Source organism: Eriocheir sinensis, chromosome 3 (genome assembly GCF_024679095.1).
Source record: "Eriocheir sinensis breed Jianghai 21 chromosome 3, ASM2467909v1, whole genome shotgun sequence".
Classification (NCBI taxonomy): Eukaryota; Metazoa; Arthropoda; class Malacostraca; order Decapoda; family Varunidae; genus Eriocheir; species Eriocheir sinensis.
In genome coordinates, this window is record NC_066511.1 from 24,221,922 (window position 1) to 24,244,209 (window position 22,288).

Sequence of the window (22,288 nt, forward strand, 5' to 3'; positions counted from 1 at the left end):
GAGAGGGTCTGGACGTTTCAGGCACCCACACAGAGAGCCCGCCAGATATTAACACCGGACCTGGCTCGACAAGCTCGTGTCTCGTCTGCACCACCCTGGCGGACCCCAGGAGAAGGGGGTGGGTGTGTTCGGGGCAGGGAAGCTCTCCTGTCCCATGGTAAATATAATTATATACATTTCATGTTATTCTCATTTGCTTTATTGTTATCTATATTTTTTCTTTGCAATTAAGTTAATCTTTTCTTAGTTTGACTTATCAAGGTTTTATATTTACATTGATACTTTACTTTACTTTTTAGTTCAGTCATTTTCTTAAGTTTGGGATGTTCCTCAAAAATAAATATGAACTTCTTTTCACATAAGTATTCTTTTTTTTTTTTCTTCAGATAATCGAGTTAAAGGACGAGGTGAGGTTTTCGTCAGTGCTAAAACCATACTGTGTCCCAAACACCAAGCTGGACCTGGAGAACAAAATATGCAGAGTGTCTGGCTGGGGCAGACGACCAAACCGTAAGGAGACCCGTGGATATGCTATTCTCTTTTGTGATATAATTAAGTTGATTTTTTTTCGAATGAACATTATTTAATTAAAAGAACTATAATTCCCTCTCTCAGGTGTTATATGGGCATTTACTAAGAAGCTTTTCTTTTCAATGCCGCAGAACCATCCTCATCACTCCTCGTTGAACTGGACGTGACGGTGAGGAACCTGGCCGAGTGCAACGCAGACTACGAGCAGGGCTCTGATACCTTCACCAGCCTTTTCCCTCGAGGCCTGGACGACACCGTCCTGTGTGCCAGCGGGGACAACGGGAACGACGTATGTCGGGTGAGTACAGAGGACTGGAAGGGAGAGAAGGACGGGAAGGGGAAAGAAGAGTATGAGGGTAATGGGGAGAGAATCTGGGCTATCAGGAACACGTGATTAAAAGATGTCAGATTTCTTTCTCTTAATACTGAACAATTCCTACAAGAACATAGTTTTCAAATATATTTTGTTACCTGCATTTCCGGGGCTTTACCTAGACTCACTGAATTTAAAAAAAATATATACATGTAAAAAGCATTTCATTCGGTGAAAAATGCGATGATCGTTTTTGACTTTTTTCAATTCGAAAACATGGAGATATAAAACAGTTTACAATCGGTTATATACTGACAAAACTTTTGACTGAGAGGCCATTTGGGGGTTTAGCTGCACCGTTTCACCCACGATAATTGTGGGTGTGCTGGGTGCCGGAGCGTGTCCCGCTGTGCTGATGGATAATAACAACAGATGATGCTGTAAATCTCGCTGGAAATGGCTGAGGCAATGTCGTGTTGGGGGCCGCCGGCCGCCCTGCATGGAGGGACGCATCTCTGGTCAGGCCGACGTCCACCATGTACTCTATGTTGACACCACCGCTTCGTTACTTTGGTTTATGCTGTTTGTAATTCTTCCTTTTAGGGCGACTCAGGCGGACCGCTAACATGGATAAAACCAGAAAACCTGCGGGAGAACCACGTGGGTGTGGTGAGCACAGGATACGGCTGCGGGGACCCTCGCTTCCCCAGCATCTACACCCGCAGCGATGCATACGTGGACTGGATAGATGACGTCATCAACAGTCCTTGTAATCCAGCAAGGCTTCAAGCTGCCCTGGGAGGGACGGAGGAGGCCGATGCAGTGCCAGCAGGCAGATGATATTTTTTGTTCCATTAATTGCTTCTTTCAGAAAATTTATAATTCAACTTTAGGGCAAATAACATTAAAAATTCCTGTGACTACAGTCTACTCCGTTTAGGTTTCACAGAAAATATACATTGAAGTCGTGGTCGCAGTAATGGCATGGTCACTAATGAAGTTTTGGTTAAAATAAGCTTAGAGCGCCCATTCAGCTTAATTTTAGCAATAGAATCAGCATAAATGATCACAAGAGAGTGCACCACCGTTCTTACACACCTAATAGAGCTGTCACCCGCATTCACTACCACAAACTGGCCATGAACATCCCCATAGCAAACACATGAGAAAAAGTTAGCTCTCAGGCTCAACCATTTCAGGGAATCATTACGTAAAGAAAGAAGTTCCAGCATTAACCACGAAGCCACTGCAGTACGCTGTAGACATTATTTTTTTACCAAAATGATTCATATACTTATTTGAAGAGTACTACCGCAATATGTGTTTTGTTAGTTCATTTAAGCCTGAGCAACACTGACATATTTATTCACACACACACACACACACACACACACACACACACACACACACACACACACACTATATATATATATATATATATATATATATATATATATATATATATATATATATATATATATATATATATATATATATATATATATATATATATATATATATATATATATATATATATATATATATATATATATATATATATATATATATATATATATATATATATATATATATATATATTGATTGATTATGATTATTTATGTATTTGTTTATAAGTGTTCAAGTTTTGGAGCAAAATAATATTTAACATGTTTATGTTATCAATAATTGTAATAATGAATACAACAGTTTTTCCTTATGAAACATGCACGTGTTTTCTAAGTGCCTCCAGTATTAAAGGGGAAAAGCTCATTATGTAAATATATGTTTATGAGTAAATAAGGCTTGTACTTTCTAAGGCAATGCCAAACACCCGCTCCACCTCCACTGCGCAGCAAGCAGAGACAACGCTTGCCGACACACGGGAACATGACGAGAGCGAGGCGTCCGGTGCTTCATCGGGGAAGAAAGTCTTGGAAAATCGTAATACTGTGGCGAATACTTCGGTGGTGGCAAACGTTTGGGCCTTCTCAAGACAGAACTGTCCTCTCCCCTCGGATACATGACAAACACCTCGCCTCCCCTCGCCCACCGGAGCTCCGCCCTCCTCTTCCGCGCCCCGTCAGAGCCAAGGGGCAGTGTTGGAGGTCAGTGTGCTGTCTGCGACGGGAAGGGATAGACGTCTGCACCCACGCTCCTGTCACACGCGTGCACCACCACCCCTCGCGCGCACCGCTCAACCCTCGCGGCAGTTCACGCGGACGAATAACGCGTTGAGACAGCTCGCCATCACCGCTTATGTGATCATTGCCAAGGCGAATAAGCGCACCCCATAGCGTTTCTCTGGGATGCTGTGATGGCCGGGAACTTCAATTTGACGTAGTTTTCGAGTTCGCTGGTAGCAGAGCGACGCCGGTGCAGTGTGTAGGCCGCGTCTCCCGCTCACCCACGAGGAGGCTCCGGGGCGAGAATGTCGGCCCCGCGTGTGATGTTTTGAGTCGCTCAGAAAGAATAAAGAGAGGAATCTGCAAGTCAGGGCTCAAAGGTAAGCTACGAGTTTTGTTTTCTTCAGCTCAAGCGCTGCTGTTTGCTAACACTGACTGCCGCACACATAAAAAAAAACACGAAAGACATATCATCTATTAAACAACAGAGAAATGAAATGAAACGTGCTTAACTGTTAGTAAAATGATACAAATTGCCTCCACTGAAATGAGAAAGTTGAATCTCATGGCGCGCGTAATGACACGAAGAAATTCCAAGAGAGTTGAAAAGAAAGCGACGGAAAGAGAGGCACAAGGAAGGACAGCGTCGGGCATCCAAGTCTAGAAGGAGGACGGTGAGAGGAGAGGAAGGAAAGGAAGCAAACACACAGGACACACCAAGAACCCCTCTCCCTCTCTCTCTCTCTCTCTCTCTCTCTCTCTCTCTCTCTCTCTCTCTCTCTCTCTCTCTCTCTCTCTCTCTCACCCACTCTTTCCGGGCTCTCATCTCAAGATCTGTTGTCTCAAATGACTTGGGACTGGCTAGGTTGAGAGCTAAGGGTTTCCTGGGGAGCGTGAAAAGCTGCAAACAGGAGCTAAATAAATGCGTGAAAAGACTATACTCCTCATATTACTGCGTCTTCATTGACTCTTTATGTTCGGTTTCAGTATATTTATATCACTTTATCTGTCCTTGCATCACTACAACTGCAGCTTTCCGCATACCATCACTACAGCTATCCATATCCTATTATTACAGCATTTCCTATATAGTACTGCATCACCTTATACTTCAATTACTAGCATCTCTACATCTCTACTTCCTTTGCCACTACAGTGCATCCCTATATCACTGAAACTGCAAAATCTCTCTGTTACAATATTACTTCATATCCCTACATCATTGCTACTACTCCGGCCGCTAACTTGAGATGTGGCAAGATTTAAGCGTAGAGTTTTTGTTCGTGATCCAGGAATATGGTTGGCTGACTGATTCGCATTTCTTCTCTTGATATTTTATGTGTCCATCAGGATGATATTTTGGTCTTTATATGTTTTACAAGTGAAGAAGCACATCCTCGTGTACACAGGCACATGCACGCACGTTTGACAGTACCTATCTTTTTTTCTTTAGAAGTAAAAATATGACAAGACGCATAAACATGGAATTGCTATATGTATCTACTTTTCTTTACCATCGTTTCTCTCTCTCTCTCTCTCTCTCTCTCTCTCTCTCTCTCTCTCTCTCTCTCTCTCTCTCTCTCTCTCTCTCTCTCTCTCTCTCTCTCTCTCTCTCTCTCTCTCTCTCTCTCTCTGTACCTCCCTCTGCTTATCCTTTTATTAATAACATGAAAGGCCTCAGCTCTTTGTTATATGTAGCCGCTAAAAATTCAGAGAAGGATAAAAACTGGCGACAAATCAAGTAAAATGTTATGAATAATATACACGTATTTTAGAGAACGAAAAAAATATCATCCTGTCAACTCAGCGTGTCTCTGTCTTTCTGTTTGGCTGCTGGTCGTTTATATCATTGCCAGCCAGTTTGTCAGTCAGTCAGTTAATCACTCATTTATTTATTTATTTTTTATTCATTCGCCCATTCATTCAGTCATTCTTGCTTCGAGCCTCGGTTGAAGTCTGGCTATTGAATATTTTCGGTCTGGATGTGGCTCCATTTTTATATATCATCCAGTTCAGTGATTAGCGTGCCTAGCTACGAATCCACGGGCCCGGGTTCGAATCTCGGCCCAGGCAGTTGGCGTGCAGCTCACCCAACTGTTCATCCTCCCTTTCGGGCTGGTCGATAAATGGGTACCTGGGGAAACCTGAGGCGGGTAAACTGTGGTAACCCGAATCTGTCCTGTGTACAGTGATAATGAGTTCTCACCCGCCACTGGCTCAAAGGTCAATGCGACGGAGATGAGCACCAAGGCCACGTGAAGCTGGAGCATAATTCCCAAACTTTATCTTTTAATCTCTCTGTCAGCTCTGTTATTTATACTTCTGTTTCTCTCTCTTTCTTCCCCTCGGGTTTCCTTTATATATGCTTGGTTATTCATCTCTCTCTCTCTCTCTCTCTCTCTCTCTCTCTCTCTCTCTCTCTCTCTCTCTCTCTCTCTCTCTCTCTCTCTCTCTCTCTCTCTCTCTCTCTCTCTCTCTCTCTCTCTCTCTCTCTCTCAAACACACACACACACACACACACACACACACTGCACCATTCCCTTATTACACCCGTAAACCACCCCACCAACGTTATATGCCCCGGACACCTGCCACCTGCCGTCGCTAAGTAATCACGGTGACAAGTGAAAGCCGCCAGGAACATGAGAGTATTTCCTTCACTGCACGGAAAAGAAAAAAATCCTGCCGCACGATCCACATGATGAGTACAAGGTTAAAAGCACGCCGACACTTGCCTTGGAGAAATTGTTGTCTATGTGTGGACTTCGAGCGAGGGGAAGGAGAACCACGGTGAGAGCGGCGGGGTGGGCGGGTGCTCGGGTAGCCACAAAGAAAGCCATGTGAAGTCTACGGTATTCTGACGATGATGATGAAGGCAAATAAACAATGCAGTAGAAGTGACAGTAGTAATGGTGGTTGTAATAGTAGTTGTAGTAGGAGTAATAACACTAGTAGTAGCAGTAGTAGTATTGGACAGGTTGATCATGATTATCGCAATATTAATAATAATAATAATAATAATAATAATAATAATAATAATAATAATAATAATAATAATAATAAGAGTAATAACGATAATAAAATACCTACGATAAACCTAAAAGTTACATTCTAAATAACGAACTTTTTTATTATTAATGCTTATCTTTAATTAACGTTGGAAGTTAAAGCGCAGAAAAATCTCCGTGACACAAGAAAAACGGTGAGGTAATTTACAGCTACTCGCGCGGGCACACGGATGACAGAGAAACTACTGCACGGGCGGGTTTTATCATAACATACATATAACACCATTCTCTCTCTCTCTCTCTCTCTCTCTCTCTCTCTCTCTCTCTCTCTCTCTCTCTCTCTCTCTCTCTCTCTCTCTCTCTCTCTCTCTCTCTCTCTCTCTCTCTCTCTCTCTCTCTCTCCGTACAGGATATAATTTGTCACATAATATTCGACAGGGCTTCGCACAGTGGCAACATAAACAACCATCAGCAAAACATTATGAACTGTCATCGGAATGAACTGATTGCACGATGATATTCCTCTTCCGGGAGCCTTGTGCTAGGGAACAGAGGCCGCTACTCGGGGGAGGGTGATCCAGGACCTTCCAGCTGTTTACTCAATTGGCTTTGCTGCTCTGTTCTTCCTGCGAGGTACCTGGACGTCTTCCCGAAATCACTGCATTGGAATAAGCGACAATGCAGGCGCGGCGAGCACGCAAGGGCGGCGGCGGGGCTTGGTTAGCGTGTCAAGGGATTGCGAGTGGCGGAATAAGGGGGGGGCGGGCGGAGGGTCTTGATAACACCCTTTGTTGTCATGTTGTGGCACTTAAGTGGGGGACTTCAGAGGGCGGCCACGCGCGGTCACCACCTCTCCTCAACCCACTTCGGACAGCTTCCCTTCTCCTTCTCCTCAACTTCCTCGGATATTCTCCCTTGACTCTCCTCCTTCTCCTCCTCCTCTTCGGACAACCACTCTACTCTTCTCCTCCTCTTCCTCCTCCTCCTCCTCCTCTGCTATTTATCTTTGGACAGCTACCTTTATTTCGCCTCTTCCTCTTCCTCTCTTCCTACACGAACAACCTCCTTTGACAGGCATTGTTTTGTCCCTCATCTTCCTCGTCTTCACTTCGGATAGCCTCCCTCAGTGCCCTTCCTCCTCACTCTTCCACTTCGGACAACCTCGATTCTCTCCCCCGCCTTTATGCAGCCTCACTTTTCTTATCTCCTCCCTGTTTTCACTTCCGGCATCGCCTTCGGTAGTCTCCCGTCTCTTCACATGAAATAACCTCCCTCAGACTCCCCTTTTCCTTAGCTTTCGGTTGACACTGGCTGACAGGTGAGCCACATAAGGTTACACAATAAAAAAAAACTTGCAGAAGACGTTTATGGAGATGGAGATGACATTGTAAGTAGTTTTCAGTTATCTCAAGAAGCACATGTTTGATAGAGTCCACTATTGACTGCTTAGTGAGTTGATGAATTTGTTGGGACTCAAACTGCGGATAGTAGGTTTAGACGCTCATATATAACAGTCATAAACGTGGCCAAGAAACAACCCTCTGCAACAACACATTTTGTATTGGACATTGGATTAGCATCACGGTTTTTACCCAATCACTTAACAAAACATAGACGTCGTCCACTCCCCGCGTACAAAGACTAGACTTCGCGGCAGCCTTGGAGCAAAATATGAAGCAGTGTCTTATCCCTCAGTTTTCGTTTACTCAGGCCTAGCAAGCTTCCCCCCCACACAAGTAGCCCATGCTATACCTCGTGCAACGAATGAGCAAAACAGTTTAGACACATGATTCACCTTAATATTTTCCTCTTCACCATTTTGTTCTACAGCTTCATCATCATCATCATCATCATCATCATTTCTTCTTCTTTTTCTTCTTCTTTATTCTTTTCCTCTTTTATAATAAGTGAACTATATAGGCATGTAAGAGTTGTCCGCCGCCCACCGCTCTCCTGAACACGCCACGAATCCACCCACGCCACTCGGTGCACACATACATTCCTTGCTACATGACGCACGCTGCGCCACACTCGACCATTTTTTCCAGTTATTTTCCTCATATCGTCACTTCTGTGTACGCGTAAAAGGTGGTTATGTATCTTTTCGCTCAAAATATTTGGTTCAGTTTGTCTATCTTCCTTTTCTTCAAAATGTACCGCTCAGTGAACATCGATGGTTCAAGATTACCTGCACATTTCAGTTACGTTTAATTAACAACAAAAAGTATAAAGGCAGAGATCTGTTATTAGAAAAATATGATTGTCTTGTTCCAAAAGAAGACCATTTAGTTACACCTGGTCTTTAGCTGATGTGTTTTAGTCGTGAAATATATGAAGGGCCGCTATTTTTTTTTTTCATTAATAGTTCTCAAGTTGAATGCAAATAACGTCTGCTTCTTTGAATTACTTGTGCGCATACAAAGATAATCGTTTCTGTGAGTAATGTATGAAGCGCCGCTAGCTCTTTAACCACCGACATTTATGCTAGATGACGAAGGCAGTGCCTTGTTTTTGCAGAGCGATCAGTCTTCTGTTACCGAGTGTACAACAACAGAAGCCGTAGCAAAGATAACATCGGAAAATTTCCCTAGGAAAATCACTGTGACAAATCAAGAATACCTTTCATCAGCTGTAAAAGTGAGAAGCCCCTCAAACTAACGCCTTGAAAAAAAAATAACGGAGAGATTACAATAGATGCCGCGCATTAACAGTAATGATGCTGTTGACTTATGTCACTTAGCAAGTTAGTCACGCATGTCCAACATCAATATAATCTACGGATGATGGTACATCAAAACTTGTTGAATCACTGCACCGTCTGAAGATTAACAGGGAAAGAACGGGATAGAAAAATATAATTTGTAAACTAAAGAAGTGTTTGTGGACAAGGCGTTGACAAACCGGGTAATTACCTGACATCTGGTAACGGGAGGATATAAAGCTAAAAATACCTGTAATTATCAACGACGCAACACAAACTGGCTGCTTTAGAAGGGGAAAAAAATCTGCGTTCAAGTATGTTTTCATCGTATTTATAAATACGATTTGGATATAAAAAAAAAAAATAATCGTTTCAAGATTCGTGTGAAACCCAGAAATAATTGTCAATCCCTGTGTCGCGTGCCCTCCGGAGGCCCACACGCTGGCGTAAACACAGCGGATAGAACGCCGACGTGGAAAGTGTTCGAGAGGAAAATATGAAAACTCCAAAGGCATGATTCACCATCCAGAGACGTGTGGCCGAACCTCCGGCTTACACTTGTATTGTAGGCGCGCACACACAACACACACACACACACACATCCCTCCCGATCGGCTTAGGGCTGCCTTACCACACTTCCTCCAGCAGCCATTCCACACTATACACACAGTTCGACATTCATCCCCTCCCCGCCTGGCTGCCCGCCTCGCCCCTTCCTCTTGGCGGCGCGTAGCCCTCCGCTCTGCGCCCCTCCCGCCGCCCCTCGCACACCTGTTCGGCTCCCACACCTCCGTGCCGTGAGCTGAGACCCGCCGCCGCCGCCCAGGTGCTAAGAAGAAGCGTGAGGCGGGGCGTTACGGGTGTTAGGCTACTGAGGCTAAGATGACTCCCAGGCCAGCGTGCTTACAGGCGTGCTAGTAATCGATTTCTCCTGAAAAATATAATACTTAAACCTCATTCGCTTCCATTCGTAGAAGAGAGGTTAATTTTTTAATAAGGTGACGCGAGAATAGTCAGAACTGTGTATTCTTCCATAGCTGTTGAAGATTTTTTGTTCTATCATTTCCTATCGAATCCAGGAACCAGGTATATCCTTGTCTCTCCATTATTTTGCTATATACAAAATGTTATGAAAGGCAAGGGAAATATAGCTATTCAGATGGACCACAGTAGTCGACGTGGAATGGTGAAAATGATAAAGCAAAAATTTTACATGGAGGCGGACAAAAAAAAGGAATATTCGCTCTTCGGCTTTTCAATCCAGGTCTTAGGATTTCCCGTGAGCTTCTTACGCCGGCAAGTGTGGGAACATTTATTCACTCCAACACCCAGCGCTGCGAGGGCGTGGTGGTGGCGGAGGCGGCGGCGGTGACGGTGGTGATGGTGGTGGTGACGGTGATGACGGGTGATGGTGGTGACGGTGGCGATGGAGGATGATGGTGGTGGTGACGGTGGTGATAAAGGGTAATGATCGTGGTGGTGGTGGTAGTGGTGACGGTGGTGATGGTGGTTTTGAGGGATGATGGTGGTGATGATCTTGGTGGTGGTGGTTATGGTCGTAGTGGTGGTGACGGAGTATTAAGGTCATTGTTATAAGAATACTTAGACCATTTTTGTCAAACTCTTCTCTCTAATGTTATTGTCATTGTTATTATTTTTTTTTATTCAACATAAATTTTCAGTAAACACCTTTCCTCTAACACACACACACACACACACACTTCAGACCAATAATCGTTGCCTTCACATTCCTTCCCGACGGACCTGTAAAAGCGGGCAACCGGGCGGAAGGGAGGTCGCAGGTCACCAAAAACGGGTCACACTCCTCTGATGATTGTGTATCGCCATCGCCTCCTTTGCAAGCTCTTGTATTTTTATTCTATTTTTGTCAGTTTTTTTTCCTCTGGGCATGTTTCGCTTTTGGTATACTGATGCATCACGTCTGTTGTTTGGAATGCAATGATGCCAATAAGCTTAACATTTCATAGTCCGAACAAGACGTGTCGGAACGCGTATACCATAATAAGAAAAGGAGGTCATCTTCACAGATTAAAAATAAATGAAAATAAAACACTGAGGAAAAATTAATTATACACAGACTCCACGATACGTTAGACTTGAGAAGGAAAAAAAAAGACAAGCCAGTGCAAAGAGATAGTAAAGAGAAAGAACGACACACATGACCTTGAATATTACCACTCACACTTGAAGAAATAGAAGTAAAGCAAATAAATTCCAGTTAAAGTAAAATAGAAGCCAAGGTAAGCAGAGTCGACACGCTTAAATAATACCTCAGCGGAAACCGAGATTAGAGGTGTTTTCATTCCTTTTACGACTCATATTTAAAGCTGCTTCACAATGTCACGAGGAACACCTGACTGTGAGGCAGGTGTGTGTTTGGGCGCGGTACACACACCTGCCGGAGGGCGCGAGGGGACGGTGAAGGGGCGAGGGGTGAGGAATGGTGAGGCATGAAAGGGGAATGGTGAGGGGAAGAAGGGTAAGCCAGTGTGTGTGTGTGTGTGTGTGTGTGTGTATGTGAGAGAGAGAGAGAGAGAGAGAGAGAGAGAGAGAGAGAGAGAGAGAGAGAGAGAGAGAGAGAGAGAGAGAGAGAGAGAGAGAGAGAGAGAGAGAGAGAGAGAGAGAATAAAGGGTGCAAAGCCAAAACACTGGTCTATACTGGGAGAATAAAAAAGAGAAGGGAAGGAATGACAAAATTTCGAGAAAATCCGATAAATGTGTGTGTGTGTGTGTGTGTGTGTGTGTGTGTGTGTGTGTGTGTGTGTGTGTGTGTGTGTGTGTGTGTGTGTGTGTGTGTGTGTGTGTGTTTAAAGTGATGAGAGAGAGAGAGAGAAACAACGTTCTGAAAGGAATAAACAAAGTGTATGGATGAACGGCTTGTCATGTGTTTTCAATTGAAGTATAAAATGCAATCTCTCTCTCTCTCTCTCTCTCTCTCTTTAGCTTGGGGTAGCGCCGCTCACATAGTCTCCTTATTATCTAACCACCCGCTCGCTTAAGATGATGGAGTGTGGCATCGGGTGTTCGTAGAAAGAAAGGAAAGCGAAGTGACTGGCAGCTGCGGCCTCTTCGTTTAGGAGTTTGGTGTCTGTTTCTGGGTTTCCGGATGGTTCAGTTTACTATTATTTACCATCATTATTATTATTATTGTGTTTTCTTGTGCCGTATACAGTTTGAGCTCGTTATTATTAGTCCATTATCGGTAAGGTGTGACGCTCCCCGCAACACACAGATAGTGAAATCATGCTTCTCTATTCAGTTAAGATATTTCTGGACATCTTGGTGCTGACACAAGGACGTGGCTCACCTTAAGCACATAATACGATGTCTTACATTCACACCTGCAGTTATCTTTTATATGCTGATTAAAGTTTTTTGGTCTCCTCGAAATCTTTGCGTGTTTCTCCGAAGTCTCCTTGCCGCTGGGCCGCTGAACACACCACCTCGCCCAGACCATAGCGACAAATCTCCGACGCTACTCATCAACAGGGAAAGCCGTGTGATTCTCAAGGGCTATCTCCCAACTGTACTTCACTATGGCTTCCACTCTCTATTTGCTTTGATCGTTTATGGCACGTAGCTTCTTCCTCTCCGTGTGCCGCCACCCCAAAGCTCCGCGGCTCCTCACGCACGCCGGGTTTCCATCAGCTGGTCCTCGGTCCCTCTGTGTTCACCGTATCTCCGGCGCCTCGTTGGTTCCGGTATTCTTTTTTATAGTATCGTGATTATTACTTTTTTTCTGTGTGACACGTAACTCGCATTTTTTTCTACCTTTTCCCTTTATTCGTCCAGACCGATATCGAAAATTGGGGTCGATACTGGGCAGCCGAGGTTATGCTTGAGTGAAGGTCGTTCATATATTGTTTTTTTTTCAATATTTTCCTCTCTCTCTCTCTCTCTCTCTCTCTCTCTCTCTCTCTCTCTCTCTCTCTCTCTCTCTCTCTCTCTCTCTCTCTCTCTCTCTCTCTCTCTCTCTCTCTCTCTCTCTCTCTCTCTCTCTCTCAAGACCCCCACCCACCCCCACACACACGTCTGGCATGTTGGCGTAAAGTTTTTTTCCTTCGATTCATAACTGAGTAAACTCATGTTCGAATCCTTACCCAGACGGAAGAATTCGTTGGCTTTCTCCCGCCTAGCAAAGAACAGGAGCGGATGCAATTTAGAAGAGTTGCTACTTCGGTTTCTAGAAATAATAGTACAACTGACCCAAAGTCTGATCCCTGGCCGGCCTGTCGGCGCGCAGTTCACCCAGCTGTTCATCCTCCCTCTCGGGCTGGTCGATAAATTGGTACCTGGAGAAGCCTGAGGAAGGTAAACTGTGGTAACCCGGATGTCACACTGGCCCCGTGTACTGGGGTAATGTGTTTTTACCTACCACATACACAAAAGACAATGCGACGGAGAGGAACACCGAGGCCACATGCAGCTGTAGCGTAAGCCCCTAACTTTACCTTTACCTGACCCCCAGTGAGCAGCAGCAGAGACAGAGCAATGCCAGCAAAACCTAAGCTCTTGTACGCTGAGACACACAAATATGCACACACATGTATATATAGACGCAGATGGCTTTCGTCGGTTCGCTAGATTCAGGAATTGACACAATATTTGAATCTCTTACAATTATTCCGATTTCCTCTGCTCCTCCGATGCTGTGCAACTCCGTCTCAAGTCCACCTCTCCGCCGTACTTTCTGCCTCCCCTCGATGTTCTTCCTTCAACAGGCATTCTCTCTAACGTTTAATAAACTCCTTATCTGCCCTTAATTATTACCACCTAACCAGGTCGTCTCAACTTTGACTTTTTTTCACATCGGTTATATTTTTTTTCCATTTCGGCCTATGACGCCGGTAGGCTCTCTTGGTGTGGTGTGATGGTCGGCCCCAGCCTGTTATGGCGCAAGCAAGTATTTATAGGGGCGCCATTTTGCTTGGTTCATGCTGCCCCCCGGAGCTCGTCTTTCCTCTCTTTAGAGAAAGAATCTAAAGTCAGGGTTGATAGTTGGTCTTCAGGACAGCATGTGGATAGTCTTGGACCACTCGGCGGTGACTGAAAAATCCCAACTGGTGGCGGCGGGCAGGACGCGAACCCACGTCCTCCTGGACGCTTCGCCGGCACACTAACCACTCAGCCATCGCCTCCTCATCATGCTTCTGCTCTCCTTCATATTCGTCGTGTGCATTATAATAATCTTAACGTTTATACATGAACATTCATATATAAGTTACTCCTTTCGCCTGAAGCTTGCTAAATATAATAAGGAGTCTATAAACGATACCATACATAATACGCGATTTTCCTGATTGCATGTGAGTCTCAGCGTAACACTTCTACTGAACGTTACAAAGTGTATGTGTATCCAAATACATTATACAAACGTTATTATTCTTAGATGTTAAAGTATGGCATGCAAGCGATACACAGACACTCACACACACAAACACACACACACACACACACACACACACACACACACACACACACACACACACACACACACACACACACACACATATACAAAACACGCCGACAAACAGACTCATCTTCATCATTCCCGGCGAATGAGAGGAAAGTGAGGAAAAGATTAGAATTACCGTGCAGCGTTGCCTTGGCTTCCTCTCCTTTACGGGGCCCGGAGCGTCGTAGGAGAGCAACACGAGCAAGACTGAAGGAGACGAAGCTACCGTAGCGTCGGGGGGAGGAGGTGGGGAGGGTAGGAGGCGAAGAGGATCCAAGACAGTGCTCGGATGGCTCTTACTTTGATAAAGACGCAACGGGGACTTTCTGAAGGTGTAATTTAGAAGATTAGATTGTAGGCCGCGCCAGATTTACAGCGGGGTAAGGCGGCAGCAAGGCGTGAGGCGGCGAGGTAGGGGGACGGACAAATTAGACCCCGGGTTCATGTTTCCCGGGAGAAGATGCCCCGCACGAAAACACCTTCCGAGACGCCATCCCGCCCTCGTGATTGGCCTTGCGATCGGCAGTCCCGGGGCGTGATTGGTTCGGGTTGTTTTGGGGCGAATGGTTGATTGGCAAAAGGGGAGATTGCCTGGTGTTCTTCTTTTTCGGTTTTGCAATACAGGAACAAGGTAAGTGTGTGTGTGTGTGTGTGTGTGTGTGTGTGTGTGTGTGTGTGTGTGTGTGTGTGTGTGTGTGTGTGTGTGAGAGGGGGAGGATGGGGAGGGAAGGGAAGGTGTTGTTGCTAATTGGTCTCAGGAAATAGAGGTCTTGGTTACCTGGCTGGCGGAGTCATTAATAACACGGTGAATTATGCTCGGCCCGCCCTGGATCATTCGTCACTGAGGCGCCGAGGTGGTCCAGCGACGAGACCCGTTCCCGTGTACAAACATAAATGGAACGAAGGTATACCTACAATTAGTGTGTGTTTGTTCAATGTTTCAGCACCTCCTCCAGCTCCTCCTCCTCCTTCTCCTCCTCCTCCTCCTTCTCCTCCTCCTCCTTCTCCTACTCCTTCTCCTCCTCCTTCTCCTCCTCCTCCTTCTCCTACTCCTTCTCCTCCTCCTCCAACTCCTCCTCCTCCTCCTCCTCTTCCTATTCCTCCAACTCCTCCTCCTCCTCCTCCTCCTCCTCCTCCTCCTCCTCCTATTCTCCTCCTCCTCCTCCTATTCCTCCTATTCCTCCTCCTCCACCTCTTTCTTCTCCTCTTCCTGCTCCTCCTCCTATTCCTCCTATTTCTCCTCCTCCTCCAACTCCTCCTCCTCTTCCTCCTCCTCCTCCTCCTCCTCCTTCTCCTCTTCCTCCTATTCCTCCTCCTCCACCTCTTTCTTCTCTTCTTCCTCCTCCTCAAATTTCTACAGAGCCTGAGTTAGATGAATGGTGTGCTTGCATGTCATCCATCCATCCAGTCATTTATTCAGGCGCACGTATAATGAGCGGCGCATATGCACTGTACTGAAATCAAGATACGATGATCAAAGAAGGACGGAACATGATACAGTATTAATTTTCTTCTATATCGATTTATCTCTTCATCATTTAGAGGGGAGCCACGCGTACAGTATCAATATCTTCGCGACGCATTAAGTCTCGTTTGACGTCCATGCCATTATGAGTTGAATTCTTTGTTGTTCTATCGCATCTCGTCTCGTCTGCTATCCATGCCATTATGAGTTGAATTCTTTGTTGTCTGCAGAAGATTACAGTAGCCATCCAGTAAATATCAAAGTACCCCTATTTCACCATTTTTTTTTTACCCAAAGGCATTCATAGGTCTATCTCTGTTCATTTAAGGTTAAAAAGCAAGAAATTTAAAGTTAGTATGATCAGTAGTCGAGCTATTTACGTCTACCAGACTTTCGTATCATTATTTACTTTCCAACCTTTTCAACCGCCTTCCCACGTTATTCACCACTTTCTCACGATCCCTAATTCCCACTTTTATCAACTTCTCCATCCGCCGCACGCCCTTCACCAGCCCCCTACACCTAGCATTACTATTTTTGGACTCCGTTATTCTTCTACTATCACCTTAAAACCTTAAAGAATCTTCTCTTTTAGTATACATATAATCTTTCAAAACTTTTCTCGCATTACCTCTCTTTACCAAACAACCATTGATGCCATACTTCCTGACAAGTTTCTCTCTAATTTCTTAAGCCAGGTCTATATCCTTTTTTTACCCTGCTCTGGCCTCACACCCATCACCTCCCTGTACCTTCCTTTTTCTTTTCAACACTATCACACGTCTCCCACTAATCGTTCATAACCTTCGCTCTCACCTCGCTCTCCCACGTTCTCCATTACCTTTAACATACTTCACCTCCTCCGTATTTCACCACGTTGCAACCAAGCCACGTTACAACCGCCATCCTTTGAAGCCCACTACCATTCCCCAACCCTCTTTGATCCTTTTCCATTTCTTTTACAACGTTGGTGGTTCATCCACTTTCCTCCTATGTCCTCCTTCCTCCTAAAACAATGTAGACCCTCCTCAATCGTTCTTCTCAATCCTCCATCGCTTATACAGATCCTCCATAACCTTCCTCTGCTTTGCCTTTCACCCTGCTGTTCTGTTTTTCTTTTCTACATCCTGTCCATCCTTCCCCTCCAAGACCATTTACCATAATCTTTTGTGCTAGTCTATCCTCCAATGGTTATTCCTATTTTCACATACTTTTATTTTCTCTTGCATTTCACTGTCCTACCTATTCTTCTGTCCTAATCTCTTATCATGATCCCCGGGCTCCTCCAATTCTTTATTTTCTCTGGCATTTCTTATCTCAATCCTGTGATACTTTTTTTCTCCTTCCCTTTCATCCTTTTCCTTTTTCAGCCACCCTACGTCATGCCCATCCTCCCTTGGCAAACACTCCTTCATGGTTCCTCCTCCTTCACCCTCCACTGCACATCATAATCCATATCCTGCCACGCCCTCCTTCCCATGCTCTACACTCACCGTAGGTCCTTTCCTTATCCTACACTCTGCCCTTCTTCCCTGCCCTGATCTTCCAACAAGCTTTTTAGTTCTCTTCCAGCCCCCCAACGCTCATCTAACCATACCTTGCCACGCCCTTTTCCCATGCTCTACAATCACCGTATGTCCTTTCCTTATCCTACACTCTGCCCTTCTTCCCTGCCCTGATCCTCCAACAAGCTTCTTCGTTTTCCTCCAGGCCCCCAACGCTCATCCCCAACCGTATCCTGCCATGCCCTCCTTCACATGCTCTACACTCGAGTCTACAGTCATCGTATGTCCCTTCTTTATCCTACACTCTGCCCTTTCTCCCTGCCCAGACCCTCCAACAAGCTTCTTCGTTTTCCTCCAGGCCCTCAACGCTCATCTAAACATACCTTGCCATCCCCTTTTCCCATGCTCTACAGTCACCGTGTGTTCCTTTTTTTATCCTATACTATGCCCTTCTTCCTTGCCCGGACCATCCACCAAGCTTCTTCGTTCTTCTTCCCGCCCCCCAACGCGCATCCCCAACCACATCTTGCTACACCCTCCCTCCCACGCCCTCCAGCCGCCGTCTGTCTGGGTTCACCCTAAGGAGTCGAGGCACCCTGGAGGCAGCGGCCAATACTAGTGTGTGAAGGCGTCTCTCCCCGGCCAATAGGAGCACGGAACGACACGTCAAGGGGATGAAGGTTATAGTTTTCAATCAAACTCGTGGCAACTTTGGCTCGTTTCCCCGGCGGTCAGCAAGACTTACCCCGCCCTCCCCTTTGGGTCCTCCAGTTCTTGGCGGCTCTGCTCGGACCGGGTGATCGCCGGAGTTATAATAGATCGTAGCAATTAAGAAGTTTGAGGAAGGGGAAAAATATATAAAGGCTTAAAAACATTTGTCGATGTGTTCCTTCTGTCTCCGTTCTTTTTGTTTTTTCTTGATAATTTTCCCGCTCAAGTGAGTCAAACGGTGTCCCGCCCTACCAAATGTATGACGTCTTGTTAGTGTCCACGCCCTGCTCGTTTCACTATCTCAGTTTTTCCTTCTTTCTTCTTTTTGTTGTTCGTATTGTTCTTGTTCTTCTTCTTCTTCATTTGATTCCTCCTCCTCCTCCTCTCCCTTGTTGTCCTTTACATTATTTTCTTCTTATTCTTGTTCTTCTTGCTTGAGTTCTTGTTCTTTTTCTGTTGCTGTTCTTTTTCTAATTCTAATTCTTATTCTTATTTCTCTTCCTCCTCCTCCTCCTCCTCCTCCTCCTCCTCCTCCTCCTCCTCCTCCTCCTCCTCCTCCTCCTCCTCCTCCTCCTCCTCCTCCTCCTCCTCTGTTTCCTGTTAGTCATCCTCCGCCTCCTTTCTGTCTAGGCTAGGCCGTGAAAACGTGAAGGAATCCTCAATATCCGTCCACAAACGACTCTTAACTCTGGACGCTAGAAATATGTCTTTTTTTATGCGTCCTTTATGCTGAAATGAGCAGCTTTGGGCCCACGCCGCCTCCCTTTACGCCCGGACGCCCATGGTTGCCGGCCGCGTGTTTTCTCCCTCTCTTCGGCGCCCAACCCTCAATGCAGTGTCTCCGCCTTTCCTTCCCCGGGCACTACACACGCCCTTGCTTGCCCTGCCTTTGTGCATCCCTCCCGCGTTACCCACTCAACGTAGTCTTTTTCTTCCTGCCCCAAACTAACCCGAGAACTAGAAATAGCGGTGTCGATTCAAGTGACGCAATGCAAGACGGACATCGCAAGTTATTTTCTCCCATGCCGAGTCTTCGGCCATAGAAACAACCTTCCTGCAAAAGTAATAATTGGAATGAAAACGCTCAAAGAATTTAACTTTCTAGTGAGTACGTGTAAGTATGTCTTCCATTCTATATATCACTGAAATGGCTGGCGAACAGATTAGTATATTACTGAAGCAGGAAGTCTCGTTATGAGCTAACTGGCTTTCTGTTGCCAGCTCTTCCATGTTCCGATGTATCCTCTCCTCCTCCTCCTCCTCCTCCTCCTCCTCCTCCTCCTCCTCCTCCTCCTCCTCCTCCTCCTCCTCTTCCTCCTCCTTTTTCTTATTTCTCCCTGCTCACACTCTTTCATCTCTTCCTTCACCTTCTACGCTTCCTCTCACTCCTACTTCTTCCCCGTTTCTTCTTTTTCTTCCTCCTCCTCGTCCTTCCCCTCCTATTCCTTCTCCTCCTCCTCCTCTTCCTCCTCCTCCTTCTCCTCCTTCACCTCCTCCCCCTCCTCAGCTTTCAAACCCGATCCCTCCTCCTCCTGGCCATTCCTCGTTGCCCTTCACTACCGGCCAGAGCCGCGTGGAGGCGGAGTCTATGCTTAAAGGTAAAACATTTCTCTCTTTAGCCGCGTCCACGTAAAGGAGTGTGTCGGGCCGGCACGCGATGCCTGGACACGAAATACTCTTAAGTTAAAATATATCTTCGACATGGACCCGAAAATAAGTGTCAATCTGAATTAATTATATAAGTAACATAGATAATAAGTGGTAATTTAATGAAGACAAGGGTATGATATTGTTGCCAAGTTACCAACGATAAGATTTATTAGGATTATCGTTCTCTTTTTTACAAACATAGATTACACTGTACATTTTATGTCTTTTGTACGCTGGAAAGGATAACTATACAGTACATTATGAGAAGTTTGAATTAGCGGCGTGGTGCATGTAATATTTATGATTGTATTACGATTGTGGAAATGATTATAAGGCACTTTCTGGATTAGCCATAAAGAGGAACAATGCTATTTTTTGTCATTTCAGTGTGAATGGCTAGTTATGTTGTATAGAGAAAACAGTTATTTCTAGAGCAAACTGAGATAACGGACGTTTGTGTCGTCACTACTGATATTTTTTTTTTTTTATTTCCTGCGTTCACTCGTAAAAAGCAAGTGTCTTCCGTCCCAATCAAAATATCGCAAAATAAGAAACTATTATTGCAAAGGTTATTAGATGCTATTCTCTCTCTCTCTCTCTCTCTCTCTCTCTCTCTCTCTCTCTCTCTCTCTCTCTCTCTCTCTCTCTCTCTCTCTCTCTCTCTCTCTCTCTCTCTCTCTCTCTCTCTCTCTCTCTCTCTCTCTCTCTCTCTCATACTGTTCCCGCTTAAGCTTCAGGCCTTCATCCTCCACTAAGCCGCGCGCCTGTTTCCACTGGTGACTTTTCTCCGTTCACTCGCCCTCCTCATCCCTCGTGCACACCAACGCCCTCCACCCTCCTTAACACTCAGCCACGCAACCGCTCCTCTCTACCCCCCTTATGGGATTTACTCTCTCTCTCTCTCTCTCTCTCTCTCTCTCTCTCTCTCTCTCTCTCTCTCTCTCTCTCTCTCTCTCTCTCTCTCTCTCTCTCTCTCTCTCTCTCTCTCTCTCTCTCTAACGTATAAAACATGAGCTCCAGTGTCTATTCATATGCCTTTCTTTCTACATGGATCCATCTCTCGCAGACACAACGACACATTTATGCATATACAAAACCCCTCCCCCCTCTTGCCCACTCACGCTTGCACACACACACACACACACACACACACACACACACACACACACACACACACACACACACAAATATTGAAAAATAATTTATCATTGACCAACAATTAACTTCAAGGTTATATCTATATCGTTAACGTTGGGCAATCAAATGGAAATACAATATATATGCAATTAAATTATATGAACAGAAAAACATTTACACAAAGACGTCTTTTATTAATTCTATTTGATGAAACTCGGCGAGAAGATACGGTAACTTAATATCATGTTAGAAAATATAGAAAAAAAACGAACATAAAATTTAAGATTCATTAGTCTCAAGTCCATATTTTTCCTTTCACGGGGAGGCGGTGGCGCAAGATTAGCGTTTGGATGTGATGAACGCGGGATCCGAGGTTCGTCCAGTTGCCGGGTGACGATATTTTAGCTGTCGACAAGTGGCCGAAGATCACCAGCTGGCCCACTCTTCATAATTGATTGACAAACTTCTTAGCTTTTTCAACACCTTCGCCGCTGTAGCTAGGTGGTGGTGCAAACAGCTGGGGACACTGGGAAGGCGGTGACCGAGTGGCGATTCCGACGACTAGGGTTCAGTCCCACTGCATGATTGACACTTTTAACCATCGCCGAGCAACGGAAGATTGCCCACATGCTTCGGCGTCTTTGCAATGGTCATGGGGAACACCGGAGGAGCAACATAAGCCAAGCAAGTCATGTGTCACGGCAGCCGCTTGAAATAAGATTCGCCTGGGCTGCCAACGAACCGGGCCGTCCAAAAGGCCCCTCAAGCGAGCCTACCGTCGCCATGGGCAGCATAAAAGAAAAACAAAATTTAAATCATCTTCAGTTTGTATATCTCATTTGGTTAAAATGTTGCAGGTGCCGCGGACTTACTTACAATAAATAATTTGACCAATCTCTTTTCTAGACTCTTGGGCATCAAAAATCTCATCCATTTCCTGCTGGCTACCCTCATGCAACTGAAAATTCTTCAGCTCGACGACCTAAAACACGCACACAGGAAGAGAAAACCAAATGAGTGTAAACAAAATCCTAGAAAAGCAGACGAAATAAACAAACTTTTATTTATACGCAACCCCCTTCCATAACCTCCCCCTCCCAGCCTCCCCTTCCCCTAGAATATGTTGTTGCCATTTTTTGCATTTTCCGTTTCATTTTTTACCTCTCCAATCCCGGCACTAAATTCCTAGGGTATTCACGGGCGAAATAAAGTGATTTTCTTCCATTCAGGGACCGGTAGGGTTGGGTGGTGATTGTGACGGGGCGGATGGTGGAAGTTGTGGTGGTGAGGATGCCGATGGTGATGGTGAAGGAAGGGAAAACAGTAACGGCTGGTGATGGCGGCGGTGATGGAAGGAGTGGGCGATGTTCGGTAGGTAAAAAGGTTGGTAGCAGTGGTTGTGGCGGCGGAAGTGGGAATCGTAAAGTAATGGGAAAGGGATGGATGGTTGTGCTGTTTAACCCGGTAGCTGCGGGGGTCATGTTTCTTAGGTTAGATTAGGTTAGGTTAGGTTAAAGGCCCCTCTAAGCAAAATAATGAGAAAGAATCATCACTCACGCAAACCATTTCATAATATATATCAATGCATTTGTGATCAGTTTATGCATCATCTATCTTGGGAGGTTTATATCATGGCAGAAATTTGGCCCGTCGCTGCTACACGGTAAA

General features: G+C 45.3%; 1 protein-coding gene and 1 long non-coding RNA gene across 2 annotated transcripts in view; both read left to right on the top strand.

Moving 5' to 3' along the window:
* LOC127007034 (uncharacterized) overlaps nucleotides 1-1,769 on the top strand; it is a 16,251-nt gene extending 14,482 nt beyond the window's left edge. Inside the window, exons 10-12 of the mRNA XM_050877530.1 lie at nucleotides 387-510; nucleotides 663-829; nucleotides 1,448-1,769. Of these exons, the coding sequence (XP_050733487.1) occupies nucleotides 387-510; nucleotides 663-829; nucleotides 1,448-1,684 (528 nt within the window). The 3' untranslated portion in view covers nucleotides 1,685-1,769. The remainder of the gene's footprint in view (nucleotides 1-386; nucleotides 511-662; nucleotides 830-1,447) is intronic.
* A 733-nt stretch (nucleotides 1,770-2,502) lies between these two features.
* LOC127007036 (uncharacterized) overlaps nucleotides 2,503-22,288 on the top strand; it is a 105,717-nt gene continuing 85,931 nt past the window's right edge. Inside the window, exon 1 of the long non-coding RNA XR_007760044.1 lies at nucleotides 2,503-3,347. This is a non-coding gene — a long non-coding RNA (uncharacterized LOC127007036). The remainder of the gene's footprint in view (nucleotides 3,348-22,288) is intronic.